The sequence below is a fragment of the Rhynchophorus ferrugineus genome, unplaced genomic scaffold (genome assembly GCF_030347505.1).
Source record: "Rhynchophorus ferrugineus isolate W39M unplaced genomic scaffold, kcgeb_rfMv2 rfM8, whole genome shotgun sequence".
Taxonomy (NCBI): Eukaryota; Metazoa; Arthropoda; class Insecta; order Coleoptera; family Curculionidae; genus Rhynchophorus; species Rhynchophorus ferrugineus.
In genome coordinates this window covers 29129001-29148647 of record NW_027472587.1, presented here as the reverse complement: position 1 = coordinate 29148647, position 19647 = coordinate 29129001, and the positions used below count along the sequence as shown (strand labels likewise).

Here is a 19647-nt window from a genome sequence, read left to right as displayed (position 1 = left end):
AGTTGATTTTCCTGGGGCAGTGTCCGGAATCTCGGCATAAAGCCAAGTTTTTACTTCAACCCTATTTTTTTATCGGATATCTAAATCCCTTTTTATCGATTTTTTCACAATAACAAAAGTTGCTTCACTCAGAATGCTATAATTCACAAACTAATGATCCGACAGCTGTCAAATGTATACACACAACTTTTGAGGGTTAGGGCTAACTAAAAAACATATGGATTTAATTTTAGTTGCGCCATCTATGTGTCAGGTCGTAGACTTTTCAATTGTCCTGTTAGTACATTCTTAATTTACAAATTGTATTTCCCAAATTAAAAGCTTTCAACACTATACTCTATACAAGATCGTGTACTTGAATAACTTATCCAAGATTTCGCTATTTAACGTAGATCCATTTGATTTCCATGTCGCTCAGTTCTTCATTTGTTGTGTAGCAATAAGTATTGGTATTTAATCGAAAAATTTGGCAGCGTTGGATTACTACTCAGTTTGACATATTAGTTAGGAACCCCATATTTGCACCCCAAAGGTCCAAATAAGCTTTATTGTTGACTGATAAATCAATATCTTTAATCTTCAATTTGTCAATATTGGAATGTATTCAGACTAACCAGTATGGTTGTTTAATTTTGAACCAGATCTAAATCCGCATTCTTTTATCTATAAACAATTGAATGAAGGCAATTATCTAACGTTTTTGAAACTTTTTCAACTATATTTGAACATGTAAATGTTATATGACGTGTTCGTACAGCGTTTAAACTGCTCCCATCCCACCAAATATTCTTTCTTTCTAAAATTCAAAAGGGTTCTAGTCAGGCGAACTATTTGAGGTCAAACGTTGTCGCACAGAGTACCTTCTTTTTTGCCCAGTAAACTGCAAGCTCGCGTTGAATTTGAGTTGAGTTTTCCTTCAGCCGAGCTTGCAATTTCGCATCTTCAAATATTCGATGAAGATGCTGCTCTTGGTCACTGAGATCGAAATCACCACTTCTAAAACTTTTGTGCCAATCTCAATATCTTTCATGAGACAAAACAAATTTAAAAGTATTTTTTCTTTTCTTTTATTCCTCTGAGCAGTTGTTCATTGTTAAATAATATTTCCATATTAAATATAATTTTAACCTCGAGAAATTATCTATAAAAATTAAGTCATCTACATAATATTTATTTGTTCTAAAATTACCTGTGTCCTTTGAGAATAATATACATTTTATGTATTTAAAATTGTATTCGTTGACATTGAAACATTTGACACCCACATTGTATTGACCAATTTTGTCCAAGAGCCAATGTATTTTACTTAATTTAATTAAGAGATGCTTCAGGCGTCCTGTGTATTCTGCGATTTTAACATTTTAACATATTAGTATCACACATGAGTCTGATTTATGGTTTATATAACTTAATTTATACTGTGGTCATTTACCATTGTTTAGTACAACTAGCTTTATTAAGTGACAATATTTAAAAACCTGTAAACAAGGTGCAGAGCAGATCAGACTCCAATATAAAGACTGGTTAGTCGAAAAATACTTCTAACTGGACCTAAAATCAAAGAGATTGGTTTATCAAGCCATTAAAATCCTATTTGGACTTATAGAGTTGCACTAAAACATCAAACCAACTAATAATCCAACGCTATCAAAACATAGCTCTCTGATTAATTACATAACACTACGTAACTACATGATGACTTCGAAATCGAAAGGGTTTGCAAGGTTGTTTAAGGATTTCGCTTTAAAAGATACTAGGGTTACTAAATCATAATAATGTAGAGAAAATACAGCTACTAGGCAACACGCAGGAAATAAGAAGACTGAAACTAAAGAAACCACAAAAACCTGTTGATATTGATATATTTATTCCTTCCTCATGTTGTGTATTGATGCACAACAGGCATTATATCTAACGTAAGATGTATTTAAAAAAACGCAATGATTTAATACAAACATATCACATAATATAGACATTTATAAACATCTTTTTATATAGTGGATATGTAATGGTCGAAAAATTATTAACTTGTCTTAATTCCCATATATTTCTGCATATTTATACATAGTCTAGCACAATAAAAGGAAATAAAATTTTCTAAACTATTAAATGCCTACGTGTTTTTTTTGTCAATATATTGTTATACAGGACACTATGTCATCCCGATGATGTCCAAGACGACTCCGAGGAGGAATACCCTTCGACTCCACCACAATATAGTCAAATCAACACGAGGTATCAGGAATATTCCGAACCGGAATATAGTCCCGTTCAAAGGAGTCCGCCTCGTCAGGAGGTAAGAATTTCCATTTTATTTATTACATATTACATTATTTATTATAGAGGGAATTTGTAACATTAACTAGTAACGTTTAATATTCATAATGTACATATTACAGTGGAGATAATCACTGCCACCATAAAACTACACTGATTAACGGTACCATTTATTGCAGCTACACTGATTAAATTTACAGTTACGAGAAATTAATTATCATTCGTACTGCTGCATTGTAATCCATGACTTTTCCCCATATCATAGTTCGACGGTAATTAAATACTATTGCCTAGGCGTATTGCGTACTATACCGTCTAAAACGTCGACAAACCGTAAAATTGAAACGCGATCTTCCTTAATTACGGTTCAGACTAAACAAACCGCAATTTAGAATGTTTGTGTTGGTTTTTCGATACAAAATCAACCTAGCTATATAAGGCAATATTAACAGTCGATGTTAGTAAGTGAAATTTACTTGATCGTTAAAAATAGTTCAAAATGAGTTATATAATCCAATTACATCGATTATGGTAAAATGTGCCATGTTCTTCTTTTTTATTTTTTGATGAATATGTTTCAATGTAAGCGAATACTAATTCAATTGTTTAAAACGATTGTGTCGATTAGTTTACAGTATAGTAGGTTGCATAACAATAGCTTATTGTATTAGGTAATACTATCTGGCAAAGTCCCTTCTGAGCGGTTAGTTACTAATTATGAAATTATTAAATATGTATCTATATTTCAATTTGTTTTATTTAAAAGTGTTGTGGATGATCTGTTATACCAATTATTATTATAACTTGACGAATATTTAAGATGATATAGAGCCATTGCAGTTACACATTATCGCACACAGGAGTCTAGCTCTGAAGAATTCTCGCCTACGCACAAGGATTTGAATTTACAACGTTGCCAGTTTTGGAAATTATATATATATATTTGAAGATTATAATATAAATAGAATAAATTATCATGAATTCACTTGTTAACCTAATATATCTGTTGAGGCTCAATTTAAATGTTTTTGTATATTTTTCGACCCTTATAATATAAAAAATGTAATATGAAGAACCTTTTATAAACATCCTTCAATTTAAAAAAGAAAAAAGAGAAAAATAATATGTAATTATTTATCACTACAATGACATACCAAACAATAAGTTCTTGTACATTATTCGTATACTTCAAAACTATAATATGTATTCTGGAATTCACAAATTAACCTAAAATCTCACTTGAAACTCAAGTTCACTTTTAACTAGGTTTACTGTCTATTATTTTATGCTTATATATTATGTTTATACGTCTGCTTGTGTATTAAGTTATTTAGCCTTTTATATAAATAATTCGATATAAAATTGAATCCAATTTGCATTATTAAAATAAACTTGGTGTTAATTGGAACCTGGATGGAATGTCCTCATATTTATGTCCAGATTAATGTCTTATAATAGCTCATTTGGCAATATTCATAAATTCATGATTTCTTCATTACTGTCCATCATTTATAATCAAAACATGAACATTTTAAGAACAATAAACTTTAAATAATGCTTAAACTTACAAAACAGACCTCTTACCAACGTCAGTATCAAATCCAAAATGGCTCTAGTCATAGAGTAATAGAGAAACAACTCAATAGGGAGGCCTGGAACAAAGTTTTGCTTTGCTCGACATCCAGATGGGGTTAAATTGGCCATTCATGTAATTTGATTGGTCAATTTAAATCGCCATTATAGGCATCTATAAGGAAAATGCTGTAATGACATTTGATTGACTCTGATAAAGTTTGGCACGTGACTGTCTTGACGTCAGGTTTAATTGAACAGTAAAATATAATTTCATTTAATTTCTTAAATACATTTATTAAATAAACTTCAATGAATGAAATAAATACATACAAATTATGTAAAAGTTCATATTATGTATAAAATATAAATATAGTATAAAACTAAATATATTTATAAGATATAAATATTATCATAATTAAAGAACTTTGTTAAAATTCTGTTTACCACTTTTATCCAAAAGTATATGCTGATATTATTTTTGACATTCTATCTGGAAGCTCATTAAATAATGTACGATTAAAAGGTTTTATTTTTATATTTTTTTAAAAGATGTTTGACTAAAAAATATGTTATATTATCGACGTGGAATTATCTTGAGATGAAATAAAAAAGATAGCTCAAATAACTACTGACAGTATAATAATAATTTCCTGGTGCATGTGATATTACCTTGCCTCGTTTGTTCATGTAGGAATATCTGCAACTGAAGGTATAAAGTGAAGTAGCAATTTCTCAACTCTTGGTAATACATACCCCGTTCCACTTCCACGTCCACTTCACAATTTCCTAAAGGAAAATGAAATGAAAGGATGAGAGGATGTATATTCTTCAATCCATGAACTCTTAATAGACCCAAACGAACAGTCCAAATGATCTTGATTAAGTAGCGTTAGGCCAATATATTTATACGGATAATTACACTTTTTTCCTTAATGAAATGAACCCCCTCAAGGTGATTATTAAATTTTTAATTCACTTTAACAAACTTATTCTTTGCACCAAAATTCCTAGTGTATCGAACTTTGGTTGATCCTCTCTTAAAAGATTTGCATTCAGGAGCTATTATTTTTGTGAAGTTTCAACTATCAAATAATTAATCGCAAAATAAAAGTATATGGCCGTTTGTGTAGCTTTTTTCGGAAAGGGATTGATTTCTAAAATTAAAATAAATATTTGATATTTTATGTGATTATTAATATAAATAAACGTACCTCAACTCTCAACAATAAAACGATTATAAATTTCTTTGGTCGTTAATCCAGTCAGTTTGGGATTTCTTTAACATTATCCACCATTTTTTACAGATGGCCAAATACTTCTATAACTTAATCTGTAAACGTTATAAAAATCTAAATGTACCGCTCCTTAAGTTAGGCACACTGAAAATGGCGTCAGAAATAAATAAATAATAAAGGCGCTATAGAGACGAAGTGAGACATCGCGGCTCATAGAAAAGCGATTAAAACAAATACTAAGTTAAAAGTAGCCACATCTACATGTTGGACGTCGCGAAACATTTCCCCAAAATTTCCCATAAAGTTATATCTCTATTTCTCTGCTGTTGTACGTTATAGTACGCCGGATTCTCAACCGCTCGATTGCTTGTAAATGACAACGTCGCATAATCAGGCGGAAACTACAGAAGTTCACCGAATAAGGTTATGATTCTCCAAAACTAACCACTACTCTGTATATCACACAGTAAATTTTATTAAGGCATTTGACAGGAACGTAAAATTAATAAACGTAGCTAATGTATAAAAATGTTGTATATATATTTTTGTACTATAAACATAAATAGGTACATTACATTGATACTAATAATAATCGATTTAACTACGTACAGAAACATCTACTTAGAATCTAAAAAGGTAGCTGGGTACCTGTTTGTAACTTCTAATAAAAGTTTTCAAATATCTGTTATATCTGAACACGCGATCGTACAATAATGATGGCGTTACTATCTTTATATCAAATAATCTGGAATAAAAAAGGTCCATTTTTGATTGCAAGTCATCCGTTTCACTATAGTTATTTATTTTCTCAAAAATTTCTTTCAAGGTTAAATAATTTGCGGTGCTGGTTATAGTTTCTTCGGTGGGTATGCCCATCATAACTATCGCGATAAAGTTGTCTAACAGCACGAGTGCTATCCGGGTGGAGTTGAACGATTTAATTAATCTCTCGAACGTTAGCATTTCGAGGTACAATTTTCTGACGATTTCGCGATTTTTACAGTCGCTCTTCAAAACAAACCAAGAGAGGACGTTCCACTTGCTCCAGTTTTTCGTGATCGATGCGTTCAATTCTCTCAAAAGCAATAGTGATGCTTCGGGTGGTATTTCTCCTGAATAGAAAATGCGGTTAATTATTTTCCTCAGTTCGCACCTAATTTTCTGTTTCATATCTTCGGAACTGGATTGTGCTGAAAATCACATATATTCGTGTAAACGTAGAAAAGACTATAGAATTATAAAATTTGTAAAGGTCATTTGTTTATCTACGGCCTATTAAATAAAACAGTGAACTCTACTAATGGAAAACATGTTAGGCAACTGTTTCTATGGTATATTAGTTAGAACGTTAATCTCAAACGCCAAGGTCGCAGGTTCGATTCCCAACAAAGCAACTTTCTTTTTTCTAGTTTGGTTGGAACTTATAAATATATATATACATACATATATATATATATATATATATATATATATATATATATATATATATATATATATATATATATACATATACAGTTTAGCTAAGTTTAAAGTCAATGCCGAGCCCAAACAATACAAAAATAATAATATATTTTATGATATATACAAAAAATTAAATTACCAACTGTGTTATAAATATAAGTTTGATTATTTTTTAATTTTTAGTGACTTCCTTATTTATTTTTTGAAATCGGTTTTTTTTGTTAAGAATATTTTATTTTTCTTAAAAGGAATAAACAATGATTGAAAATATGGAGCACTTTAGGCCCCGGGGTCCGCCCCCTAGCCTTGACAAATGTTCTAACCAAACAACAAAAAGTTATTGTCCCCGCCGGCATTCGAACCAGCGACATCCGTTTGGGAACTAAACATTTTAACGCTTTTAATATTTCTAGAAGGCCTTATATGTTAATTTTAGTGTATTTTCAGATTTTTTTAGTAATGTTATTGTAGTAATGTACTCGAAACATTACAAGGTTGCCGCATCAACTATCAGTTTTAGTTCAGTTTGGCTTTGACATACAAGAAAATTCTAATTTAAATAAAATAATTGAAAAAAAATGTTATCAAATATAATTTATTTTAACATTATATTACATCTAATACATATATTAAGGGAGGACTTAGGAGGAGGAGGAACTACAATTAAGAACACGGGTATAATAGTTTGTAGGTTAGATTTGTTTTGTTCACATTGAACTCTTTTCCACAATGCTTCCTTCCACATATCCAAACAGTTTTTGATGGAATTTCCTTCTCAACCAGCAATATATCTGCAATTAACTATTAATAAATATAATGATCAACAAAACCCAATTGAATGCTATTGTAACCTTTACCTTTTTCCATCAATTTTTATTGTCTTTACAGTTTTTTTGTTACTGTCTTGCCAAGAGTGCCGCAATGAACCATTTTGAAATATTCAAGTTTTTTATATTATTTCATACCATTAATTGCATTCCTTTTAAGGTAATCTCTGGAAGTTCCATTAAACCTCTCCGAGGGTTATCTTTACACCATTTAAACCCTATACCCTGTAAGAGTGTATGAAAGGATGTCTTACATCCCTCAAAAAGCTCCATGTCCCTAATTCTTTTATGTATACTTTCCAGAGAGATAATTTTCTCTAAAATAATTTTATGAAATTATGTTTATATCGATAAAATAGTTTGTGTACTTACTGTTCATACATATTTCGTATATTTAGTCTTGAATAGAGTCAATGTCAAGATTCGTCACCCACTTTGTATGTAGATGGGTTTTCTTGGGTGAATCTAACGTATTATTCTTCATTTTGTAAGCGATGTTACTCACAGTACCCACAGTAATATTTAGCACGGCAGCAACTCGCTAAAAGACATTTTCAATAAAATTGGAGGGACTTATATTATTTAATATCATCAATAATTACCTCTCGAACGGAATTTACCGGCAAAAGCGGGCCTCCGTTATCTCGTTCCTTTTCGAAATAACCTATTAAAGCAGCTATCAATTTGTGACCCTGAATATCTATTGTTTTCGGCATTTTCAAACGAAATAATTTGATATATTACGGAATTATTTTATTTAGATTAGAATTTGTTTGTATGTCCAAGCCAAGCTGAATTAAAACTCGGAGTTGATGCGGCAACATTGTAATATTTCGACGTGAAAAATATCCACGACGCATTACTAAAAAAACTTTGAATATATTATATATGGCCTTATAGTTAATGCTTAAAAAGCAAACTATCCATTTTCTATAACATCAGCTCAACAATAGCATTATACACAAATATCTGAATATTTTAGATAAAAAGTATGTGACAACTTTCTACATGTTTTGAAATTTGAGCGTCTCACAATTAACGGAGAAATAATCGAACATACATTAAAAAAATATATACAACCGAACGTAGAACCTCATCCTTTTTCGAAATTGGTTAAAAAAATGTCGATTCCCCAATGTTGTTTTATTTATACCTTGTGATTCATCCATCGGTTCTTGGACAGCACTTAGTGGTTCTCCAGGAAAGGAAGGATCCCTTAAAGGCATATCTTGTAATCTTGCATATGTCGGTTGTGGAGCAACAATTCGTGGTGCTGTAGGATGCGTCGTTGGTACTTGACTTGTACTGGGTAGCATATTAGGTGGTGGTGGTGGTAGGGCAGGAAATGTCGGCCTTCTTATGGGGCCCAGGTTTGAAGGTAAATATCCTGGAGTAATGGGTAAAATATATCTCGGCGGATTGGACGCACTTGTTAGGTTAGTTCCGAGTGTATAAATACCATAATCTACAAACCCTTGCGGCTGCGTATCTCGATGGGTAGTTGCCTTTTCGGTTATACTGGCGACCTCTGAGTTACATTTTTCCAAATCTACGTCGCTTGTGGCACTGGATCCCTTCGACGTTGTACTAAATCCCTTGTCCGAGTCGAACTTTTCGGAAGGCGCGCGCGCGATTTCGGGCGAGGCGGCAGCCGGTTCTGAACGACTTGTAGTGGGCACTGGCTGTGATACTCTATCTGTTGAGCGTGCAGAACCTTCCGCAACCAAATTACTTCGAGGATCAGATCGATTCAGATTCGAGGATCGATTGTCTCTAATCGAAGAACCCCTTTTCGGCGAGTCGTTGACAGAGTGATGGATCTGCGCTTGCGTTCTAATAACATTAGGTCCTAGTTCTGGAGAGACTTCGTTGACAGAGTGATGGATCTGCGCTTGCGTTCTAACAACATTAGGACCTAATTCTGGAGATACTTCGTCGACAGAGTGATGGATCTGCGTTTGCGTTCTAACAACATTAGGACCTAATTCTGGAGATACTTCGTCGACAGAATGATGGATCTGCGTTTGAGTTCTAACAACATTAGGACTTAATTCTGGAGAGACTTCGTTGACGGAGTGATGGATCTGCGCTTGCGTTCTAATAACATTAGGGCTCAATTCTGGAGAGACTTCTTCAAGGAGAACATTTTTTATTGTCGTCAGTGTATCTTCTTCGGTCTCCGTGTGGGGTGGAGACATGAGCGGCCGGTCTTGTGGTGCAGCATAAGCTAAAGATGAATCTTTACTAGTACTAACCAAAGGACTACTCATTGTCGATATTTGGTCATAGCTTTCTTTTCTTTTCGGATACATCAAACGCTTCGATTCGCTAGATGAAGATGTCGAAGAGGAATCGACTTTTTCGACATCTATTTCATCTGAAATATCTGACCTTGACAAATCTCCTTCAGGAGCTTCAGCCTGTGACTTCTCATCATCCTTTTTTGAAGAAGTGGACGCCTCAGTCGATAAGCCCGTATCGCCACCTGTTTTCGATTTTGTTTCGGTAATTGTCGCAACCTTGGTAGGCGGTTTCTTTGTCTCTTTCTTCCTTTGTTTTTTCCTTTGTTTTTTCCTTTGTTTTTTTGACTTGTTGCCGACCCCAGCTGTCTTGACAAATGGATTCGTTGCTTCACCAAGAGTAAGCTGTTCGGCAGGAAGGTCCCGATGTTCAAGACGTGGGAATTCTAGATTGCTTGGAAGTTGGCTCGTTAAGAGTTCCTACAACAAAGATAAGAGACAATATGTTAGGTCATTTGTTCACTTCAAGAAGACATTTATTGAAAAAAATCTCCGTGTGGTTTGGAGAGTTAAGCGGTGTAGTGGTGTAGCATAAACTAAAGGTAAATCTTTACCAGTACGAGGGTCACTATTTATATTTCGGGAATTGACGACACTGTTGTCATGTGAGTCCATCTGACGGTTCCATCGTAAAGTCTGACATTTTTGACAATATACGTAATCAGAAAATTTTGTCGCACGGACGCTATTTTTTTATTTTATATTTAGTTGAAAGTTTTGTCTCGACAGAAAATGGAACTGAATCGTCAAAATTTTGTGATGTGATGATTTTTTACGATTTTCGATGTGTATGATCAGAACAAGAGTCAATCAATCAACTTAATTTGACTTTTGGCGATGAAGCTCCATCAAAAATCACCATGTATTGCTGGTTTAGTAAATTCAATCGTGGTCGTAATTCGCTGTCCGATGAGTTTCGCGAAGGTCGTCCAAAATCGACTGTTGTGCCAGAAAACATCGATGTTGTGTGCGAAATGATTAATCAAGATCATCATGTCACCTATTGTGAGATTGAGGCATCCCTAAACATTAGTTCTATGAGCATATATGCAATTTTACATGAACACAATTTGACAATCGCTCAAAAAAGGCTCGTGTCGATTGGTATTATTGGTATTTATTTGCTTAAGAAATTCAATGGTGGTGCTTCGAAAGACGTTTATAAAATCGTGACAGGTGACGAATCATGGATATGTCCTTATAAGCTCGAAAGTAAGCAGCAGTCGACTGTATGGGTGTTCCAAGGTGAACCGAATCCAACAAAAATTGTTCGTGCACGAAGCACTTCAAAGTGGTACACTGGTACACAACCATTTGTTTGTCAGAAGTTTTCGTTGATATAAGGAAAACGTACAAGAGACGCCGGATTGTTCTTTATCATGACAATGCGAGCTTTCAAATAAGAGACTATTTGAGCACTCAAAACATCGGAATTGATAGGCCGGCCGTACAGCCCTGATTTGGCACCCAATAACTTTTTTTGTTCCCAGACCAACGATTTTCATCGCCTGAAGAAGCTATTGAAGTGTTCTTAACTAGTTGTTTTTTCTTATTCCCGAAATATAAATAGTGACCCTCGTACTAACCAAAGGACTGCTCACTGCCGATGTTGGGTCATAGCTTTTTTCTGAGACCTTATGCGTCGATTTACTAGATGAAGATGACGAAGGAGAAACGACTTTATCGACATCTCTTTCGTCTAAAATATCTGGCTTTGCCAAATCTCCTTCAGGAGCAGCCTGTGACTTATCACCGTCTTTTTTTGATGTCTCGGCCGATATATCCGTATCACCACCTGTTTTCGATTTTGTTTCGGTAATTGTTGCAGCCTCAGTGGACGGTTCCTCTTTCGACGTGTCGTCGACCTTAATTAACTTGAGAAACGGATTCGTTTCCTCACCAAGACTAAGTTTTTTGCGAGGAAGGTCCCTATGTTCACGACGCGGGAATTTTAGATCCTTTGGATGTTGGCTCGTTAGGAGTTCCTGTAACAAAAATAAGAGACAATATATTAGGCAATTTCTTCACTTTACGTAGACATTTATTGAAAAAAAAATATCGGTGGGTCTTGGGGAGGAGTCAAATGGCCAGTGTGGTGGTGTAGCGTGAGCTATAACCTTTATTAATACTAACCGAAGGACTGCCCACTGTCGATATATGGCAATAGCTTTCTTCTGGATCCTTCAAATGCTTCGATTCACTAGATGAAGCTGTCGAAGGAGAAACGACTTTTTCGACATCTATTTCATCTAAAATATCTGGCTTTGACAATTTTCCTTCAGAAGCAGCAGCCTGTGACTTCTCATCATCTTTTTTTGAAGTGGACGCCTTAGTGGATAAGCCCGTATCGCCACCTGTTTTCGATTTTGTTTCGGTATTGGTCGCAACCTCAGCGGACGGTTGGACGGCACTTGGATCGAGAAGCGATTTCAATGTTTCCTCAAGAGTAAGCTTTTTGGGAGTTTCGGCTTCGTCCGCAGGCTGAACGTAATCTTCTATTCCTGGCAGTAGGTTCATTACGAGTTTCGGTGAACCGGTCATTGGAGGACCAATAAACCTACACTGCAACAAAAATAACGTACAATTTATTAGGCATTTTCTCAGTGTAAAAGACGTTTATTGAAAAGAGTTCAAAATCAAAATGTTTTCCATGTGTTAATAAATTTCTTTGTTTGTGTTGTTGATTCACAGACTGGCGCTAACTTCAATTTGCCTTGATTGCTCACAGCTGGCGACTTCAGCTAGACTTGGATGTAGGGAATAAAGCAACAGTTTTCCCAACTCGACCTCTTGTACGTGGAAGTTTATTAAACTTATTACATTGTTGCTAGACTAACCTGCAATTTGTCTTTACAACTACTTAATTCTACATGGGCTGAAAAGTCCCGGATATAACAAAGAAAACACCTTTTTTATAAACGCGTGTAAAATTGGCTTTATTCATCAACGTACAACGTACTCAAATTAATTTAATTTTTACATTAATAATTAAGCAGCCAATACACACTAAAAATCTCTAATTATTATCACTAATGTTTTAAAGAATTTTTCAGACATTTGGCAACATGACAGTGGTCACTAGTACCAATTCAAACCGTTTATTTTCGTATCTCGTCGCGTCGTACAGCATTCTTTTAACTCCATCTCCTTTTAACTAGAATACAATGAGAAGGAAAAATATGGTCTGATTTTAAAACGAATATTTACAAACTGCCACTGACGATATATTCGACGTCCTCTATGAGACTACGGGGAAGCCAACTAGAAGTTGTATACGATTGGTTCATCTCGCGCATGAGCATTACGATAATCTACATCGGTTTATTCAGAAATTCAGAAGAAATTATAAAACTAAGACCTTCTTTGCTGGTAGCTGAAGAAATTAATGGAAATTTACCAAGTTAGGGTAATTTTCAATTTCAAATAATTTATTATATATCGGTTCGGTTACTTCGACATTGACATATATCATATCTAACCTAAATTTGGTTTTCATTAATGTTTTAATACCTCAATAAAAAAAAAATTTATATTATTTGAGGATATTTAGTAAAGAAAAAAAATTAAATTCTACTAGGTTATTTGTCCTAAAATATTAATAATTGTAATCGTATTGTGATGAATCGCTTTTAGTTAAAAAGAGACACAATGCTGTCTGATAAGTACGAATGTGTAACCGAACCATAGAATAAAGAAATTTAGAAGTGAAAGGTATATGGAAAAATCGGGTCCCACGTTTAAGCTTTTCGGAATCCCCGTTAGGCGGCCAAATGTAAAAGAAAAATGCAACAGCTGTATATGTGTTTCTCTCTCCTTCGGCCTCGGTATTAATAATTCTAACCTAAGCAGTTAACGGCCCTTTTTAGGTGATATAATTTGTACTGTTTATTTACGTCAAATTTTTCGGTATCTGTTTTTATATATATTTGACAATTACTTTGGATTATTCTGTGTATTTTAATTTATTAGTGTAATAAAAAGAAAACCGTAAGGTGATATCCTATGTAGGTTCAGGAAAGTTTATAATCATTTTAAAGATGAAGACTATAGACCAAAATGTGGAAAGCCATGGCTGAAACAATATGTAATTCCTAATAGTAATTTAAACTTTAAATATTTTGTTAAATAATAATGATTTATTGCATTGAAATAATTAACCTTTTATTTACCTTTACTACAAGACAAGGAACATATGCCCCCAATGGCAATATTAAATCACATAAGTTTTTGAGGTTGATAGATATATAGGAGATTCTTTTACCCCAACAAGACCCAGAAGTAAGTATATAATAAGAGACTTATCTTTATTATTAGAGAATGGAGGTTCTAACTTGAAATTTATATGTTCATTCACAGATTTCATACACTTTCATTTTCATCACATATAACTCAGCCTGTCCCATCAGTTTCGTTTCAGGTTGGATGAAAAACTAATGGCTTTATCCTTACTGAAATGCAGTTGCAGAGGATATAAACTCTTATCGAAGATATTCTGCTTGTCTTCTAGAAGAACATTAATGCGGATACTGAAGAAGGTTCCTTTTTGCTGCTGGAGTAGTAACCTCTAATTTTGGTCGTTAGTTCAGAAACTTGTGTGTATAGACCGAACTGCAGTTGTCATATTTGATAAAATGTACCTGAATTTTGGTAGGTTGTTAATTTAGTTGATTCTAAAAAATAATGCAACAGAACCATTAATAGTTATAATATCTTATTTTAATTTAGGTTTGTTTTAAATATTAGAGAGAAGATAACATCAGTGGATTACCTGTTTTGGGTAATGGAGATATCTCTGTGATTATATCAATGTCTTTATGGTCAAGGAAAATTAATGTAATTGTAATATACCAATAAAATATATTTAAATATATTTATTTTTTTATTTTCCCGGTAAAATTAAAAGAATTTTTCTTAATTTCCCGCTAAAATTTTTAAAATTCCCTCTAAACATTTTTAAATTTTCCGCCGTAACTAACTGTCATACGGCGCATGCGTAAGCGCCCTCACACGGGGATTCCGAGCGTAACTTAGAACCATGGTTATTTCAGAATGGTGCCAATATACCCAATGGTCACTTATGGTAATATAATAATGAAAATAGTGTTCAAACAACAAAAGTTGATGAAAAAGGGTGAAGATTGGAATTACAATTGATTAGGTGTTATTAGTCATAACATTTCAGAGTTCACAAGGCAACATTGCGATGGTTTGACAACATTTCTTTGGTTAGACTGTATATGTTTTCTTACATACCTTTTGTTCTTTATTTATCAGATGTCTCTTTGATTCATTGTGACAAACAAGATCCTTAGATTTCTTGAACCATCTTATACAATATTCGCAGTAAAGAGCTCTAAAACCAAAACCATGGTAATATAAAAAGTTGTATGTCGCAATTTATAAGATTACTTACTGTTCGTGCTTTTCGCAGTAATAATGATACAAAGTATCTTCAGCGGGGATTAAGCAACAGGCTTCACAGTATAGTGACTGTGCAAACGTAGGTAGTTGCACATTAGCTAATTGACGATGTTTGTGCATTCCTTCGGCCCATAATCTGTAGTTATTGACATGGTGGGATGACTTCAAATGATTTTCGCTATTCCTCATATTACAGATGTGACAATGTGCCCTTGTAAGCTCTCGCAGGTTTGATTTGATAGCACTTATCAGTTCTAACGTTTCGGTATGAACAGCGGAAACTCTGTCTAATAAAAGAAAAATATTTAACACCTTCAGTACAGAAGACAAAGAATACTATTAGATGCTGGTATGTATTTTGATCGGCGATATCTATTGATGAAATTGCTGTTAAAATTATTATTGAGTTCTTCACTGTAGACGAGTGCTAATAATGAAGCCCCTCAGACATTTTTAAAAATTTAATGGTAATGCTGCCCCGTCATATCCCAATAGTCTAGATGATTATTTTTGAAAAACTACTGTATGACAATTCTACGTATTCATCTAAATCCCACCATGGTGACAAGTTTCAAATATTTCGAACAATACTTACACACAGATAATATATGAATCCAAATGTTATTACTGAGTCGAATAAAGTAAGTGAAACATTAGCGGAGATCTAATTAAGTATATATCATATGGGAATTTAATATGTTTAGAACGGCTAAAATCATAATATTTTGGAGTAGGTTTGCCATCGACACAATTTTAAGTTTTTTTTAACAAATATACAAAACTTCAATAATATCATTCTTACAGTTCACAAGTAACGATTGTGCTATTATTGGGTACTCTTTAGAATTATCACCTGCCTTTATTAATTTTATTGGCTGGTGTTATACTGATAGTATTTTTAATTAATGTTATTCGTTCTTGTCTGGAATACTCACTAATGTTCTTTTGAATCGTCGCTATCAACTAATCGATTCTACACAAATTTAGTTTATTTGCTTTAATAAATCTCAACGCAACTTTCTCATTTATCTTTTCTGTCCGTTGGTTGCACAAAACCAATTTTTTAACTGTGAAATACAAGATAAATAAAAAAAAAATCGCAACGCGCTAAAAATTTCAAATGTTGGAATGCGGAAATGATGATTTTTAATCTTTCTATAGTGTATTATTACTATAAATCAATATTTTTACGTTTTTTCAATATTATTGTCGGTATTTTTTTTCAACGGTTTCAACATTATGATTTTGATGTCTTTGAAAAAGTTTGAAATCAATGAACTATAAGACATCTTAGTAGTAGACTAAAAATGCCAAGCTATTAGAATGTTCTGTAGGCGATTAAAAGTGGACCATAGATGGCTATAAAGTCTTGTAGCGTGCCATATATGGTGGCATTAGCAGGATGTAGTGTATTATAAACTGTTAAAACTGAATTAAATTGTTACTGCGATGTCTAGTGGCGTCAAATGGAACTACGTATTGTTACAAAAAAGATCATCAATAGCTGTTACATAACAACGCTCGGTAACACTTGCAAGAATTAAGTGAAAAAAATGATCAAAATGCGTGCAAGCACCTCATAGTATAAGAGCGAGCAACGTTTTTGAGAGAGAATTTCAGGTAAGCTGATCTTTTAACACATAATCTTTTTTAGTCTCTGTCAGTACCCGGTCGCCTCTATCTGGCTGGCGGCAGGGGGTGGGTTTACCAGTGCCCATCATACTTGTTTAGGTAAAAATACTCAATTTTTAAAGTAATTCAAAATGGACAATTTTTTAATGGCTTTTGATAGGCTTAACAAAACTGTTTAAATCATTTCCAGACCTTTTATGATTGTTTATAATGTGCCAGACGCTACTTTTTATTTATAAAAAAAGAAAATTTCAGATTATTTCAGTATGTCTGTAATTTTTATATGATATTTAAGTATCAAAATACCTAAACATTAATTTACTAGACAGTAATACTATTATTAAATAATAAGGCACACTGATTAAGTCCGGAAATGTAGTGCAGTGTAATGCTGATAGTGAGAGATATAACAGGTCAATTGAAAAGTCCCCGGACTACCATAGTTAAACACATTTTTTTTGGAATGTTTTTTTTATTCAACATAATTCCCTTCAAGGGTGATAAACTGATTACAGCGACCATCCAACTTTTCGTTACCATTTTTGTAGTACGATTTGTCGTTTGCTTGAAAATAGGCCTCAATTTCAGCGATCACCTTTTCATTCGACGAAAATTTCTTCACAGCTAGCATTCTTTTGAGATCTGATAACAGGAAGTAGTCGCTGGGGGCTAGATCTGGAGAATACGGTGGATGAGGAAGCAATTCGAAGCCCTGTTCATGTATTTTTGCCATCGTTTTCACTGACTTGTGATACGGTGCATTGTCTTAGTGAAGCAGCACTATATTTTCTTCAAATGCGGCCGTTTTTCGGCGATTTAGTCCTTCAAACGGTCCAATAACGCTATGTAATAGTCGCTGTTCTGTCGGTCCTTCCTTTTTCAAGGTAGTGAATAAAAATTATTCCATGCACATCCCAAAATGCAGATGCCATAACCTTATGCCGCAAATGAACAAACTAATACACTGTTCGCATGCGACCGCATAAGATACCCTTCTAAATTCTCCATATTTTTTGAGTGTGCCTTATTATTTAACAACAGAATCATTGTTTGGCAAATCAATTTTAAGTATTTTGATATCATATCATACAAAAATTACAGCTATACTGAAATAATTTGAAATTTTTTTGATAAATAAAAAGTAGCGCCTGGCACATTATAAACAATCATAAGAATGTCAGGTAATGAATTAAATATTTTTGTCAAGCCTATAAAAAGTCATTAAAAAAGAATGTCCATTCTGAACTAATATAAAAATTATTATAGAGTATTTTTACCTGTACAAGTACGGTGCGCACTTGTGAACGCAACCCCTGCCGCCAGACAGATGGGTCGGGTGCTGACAGGGACTGAAACAGATGAAACGTCAAAAGAAAAGAAATGTCATATTATCATAAATCAATTTACGATATCTTTTTTTTTCACTTACTTAAAAAATCCGCAGATGGGCCCTTGTTGTCCGTCGTCAGATGTTCTGTACATTGCTTGTTTCGTGCCGTTTCTTCCGTGCGTTTTTTACATATTGAACAAAACTTTATTGAGTTTCTGTAATATTAAAAAAACAGATCTGAGTTCTGATAATATTAATAATTAACAATCATCGATAACACAAGTATATAGTTTTGGACCCGAGCAACCAAAAGCTATTTTTAACTGACTTCGAAAAAGGAAGAGGTTCTATGTGCGGCTGTATATTTTTTTAACGTATGTTCGCCGATTTCTTCATCAATTTTGGGCCGAATTTCAAAATTCTTTTTTTATTCGAAAGAGTGCACTTCCGAGATGGCCCCACTGGCACCAAATCAGGATGTTTTTGGGGGGAAGGGAGGGAAATTGAGAAAATCAGATATATATGTATAATGCTATTGCTGAGCTCATGTGACGGAAAATCGGAAGCCGTTCAGTGCAAAACCCATTCAGTTTGCTTTTTAAGCACTAACTATAGCATATAAGACCTCGTAGAAATATTGTGCCTCTATGATGTAATGGTTAGAGCGTTTAGCTCTCAAATGGCCAAATGGTCGTGGGTTCGATTCCCGGCGGGGACTATCACTTTTTGTTGTTGTTTAGTTGCAACATTTGTCAAATCACCCTTCAATTATTATTTCTTTATTCCTATTTTTCCTCATACGGGCTGCACCTATCCATTGTAATATTGTCCTACTTCGCCTATCCATTGTAATATTAAATAAAATAATTACGTAATTTATTGAGTAAATATCTAACACTAAGAAGATAAAAATAAAATATTTTTAACAAAAAAAAATTGAACCGACATCAAAAAATAAATAAGGAACTCACTAAAAATTAAAAAATAATCAAACTTATATTTTTAACACAGTTTGCATTCGGTGCCAAACTCAAATATTTATATTAATTTAGATTTGTTGTTGGTAATTTAATTTTTTGTATATGTCACAAAATTGTATTATTATTTTTGTATTGTTTTCAAAATTATTGTATGTATTATTAATTTTCAAAGTAATCAGTTGGTAGTAGTTAAAATAATATTGTAAATAGTAAAATAGGTTTAGGTGGGTATTAACCTAAATTGTGTGTATATATTGGAATATAAAATGCGTGTAGTAGATAGGTTAAATAAGTTTTTTAATTATTTTTATTTAATTATTACAATTTATTTATTTTTTGAAGTCTGTTCAATTTTTTTGTTAAAAATATTTTTGGGACTGGTTCTAGTTTTCGAATTATTTTTTTATTTGTTTTATTAACCTCTTAGAGCTTCAACAATCTGCCGGTAAGCAGTAAGTATTTTTTTATAATTTCCGTTATATAATATAATTATGCTAACATGTAGAGGATCGCTTCAGTAAGTGATCTGCTGTCCAAAATTATCTAAATCTTTTTCTTGACTATTTCTGACTATTCTTATTTTTTCTAAAGTCTGCCCTGACTTATTCT

At 33.3% G+C, this 19647-nt stretch overlaps 2 protein-coding genes and 1 long non-coding RNA gene across 11 annotated transcripts in view; 1 reads left to right on the top strand and 2 right to left on the bottom strand.

Moving 5' to 3' along the window:
- LOC143200690 (uncharacterized) overlaps positions 1-19647 on the top strand; it is a 106050-nt gene that overhangs the window by 38920 nt on the left and 47483 nt on the right. For all 6 annotated transcript variants that reach the window (XM_076411282.1, XM_076411279.1, XM_076411283.1 and 3 more), the window contains exon 5: positions 2149-2296. In XM_076411282.1, the coding sequence (XP_076267397.1) occupies positions 2149-2296 (148 nt within the window). The remainder of the gene's footprint in view (positions 1-2148; positions 2297-19647) is intronic.
- The window catches only part of LOC143200665 (uncharacterized), a 53916-nt gene continuing 39872 nt past the window's right edge, over positions 5604-19647 (bottom strand). For 3 of the 4 annotated variants that reach the window (XM_076411209.1, XM_076411211.1, XM_076411212.1), the window contains 7 exons: positions 18158-18273; positions 15089-15383; positions 14929-15028; positions 11809-12237; positions 11262-11660; positions 8529-10095; positions 5604-6277 (listed from right to left, as the gene is read on the bottom strand). In XM_076411209.1, the coding sequence (XP_076267324.1) occupies positions 5709-6277; positions 8529-10095; positions 11262-11660; positions 11809-12237; positions 14929-15028; positions 15089-15383; positions 18158-18273 (3475 nt within the window). In that variant the 3' untranslated portion in view covers positions 5604-5708. The remainder of the gene's footprint in view (positions 6278-8528; positions 10096-11261; positions 11661-11808; positions 12238-14928; positions 15029-15088; positions 15384-18157; positions 18274-19647) is intronic. The other variant, XM_076411210.1, reaches the window with a different exon arrangement.
- LOC143200714 (uncharacterized) lies at positions 7748-8092 on the bottom strand. The gene is made up of 2 exons (XR_013006788.1): positions 7978-8092; positions 7748-7916 (listed from the first exon to the last, which is right to left on the bottom strand). It is a non-coding gene; the product is annotated as an uncharacterized LOC143200714 (long non-coding RNA).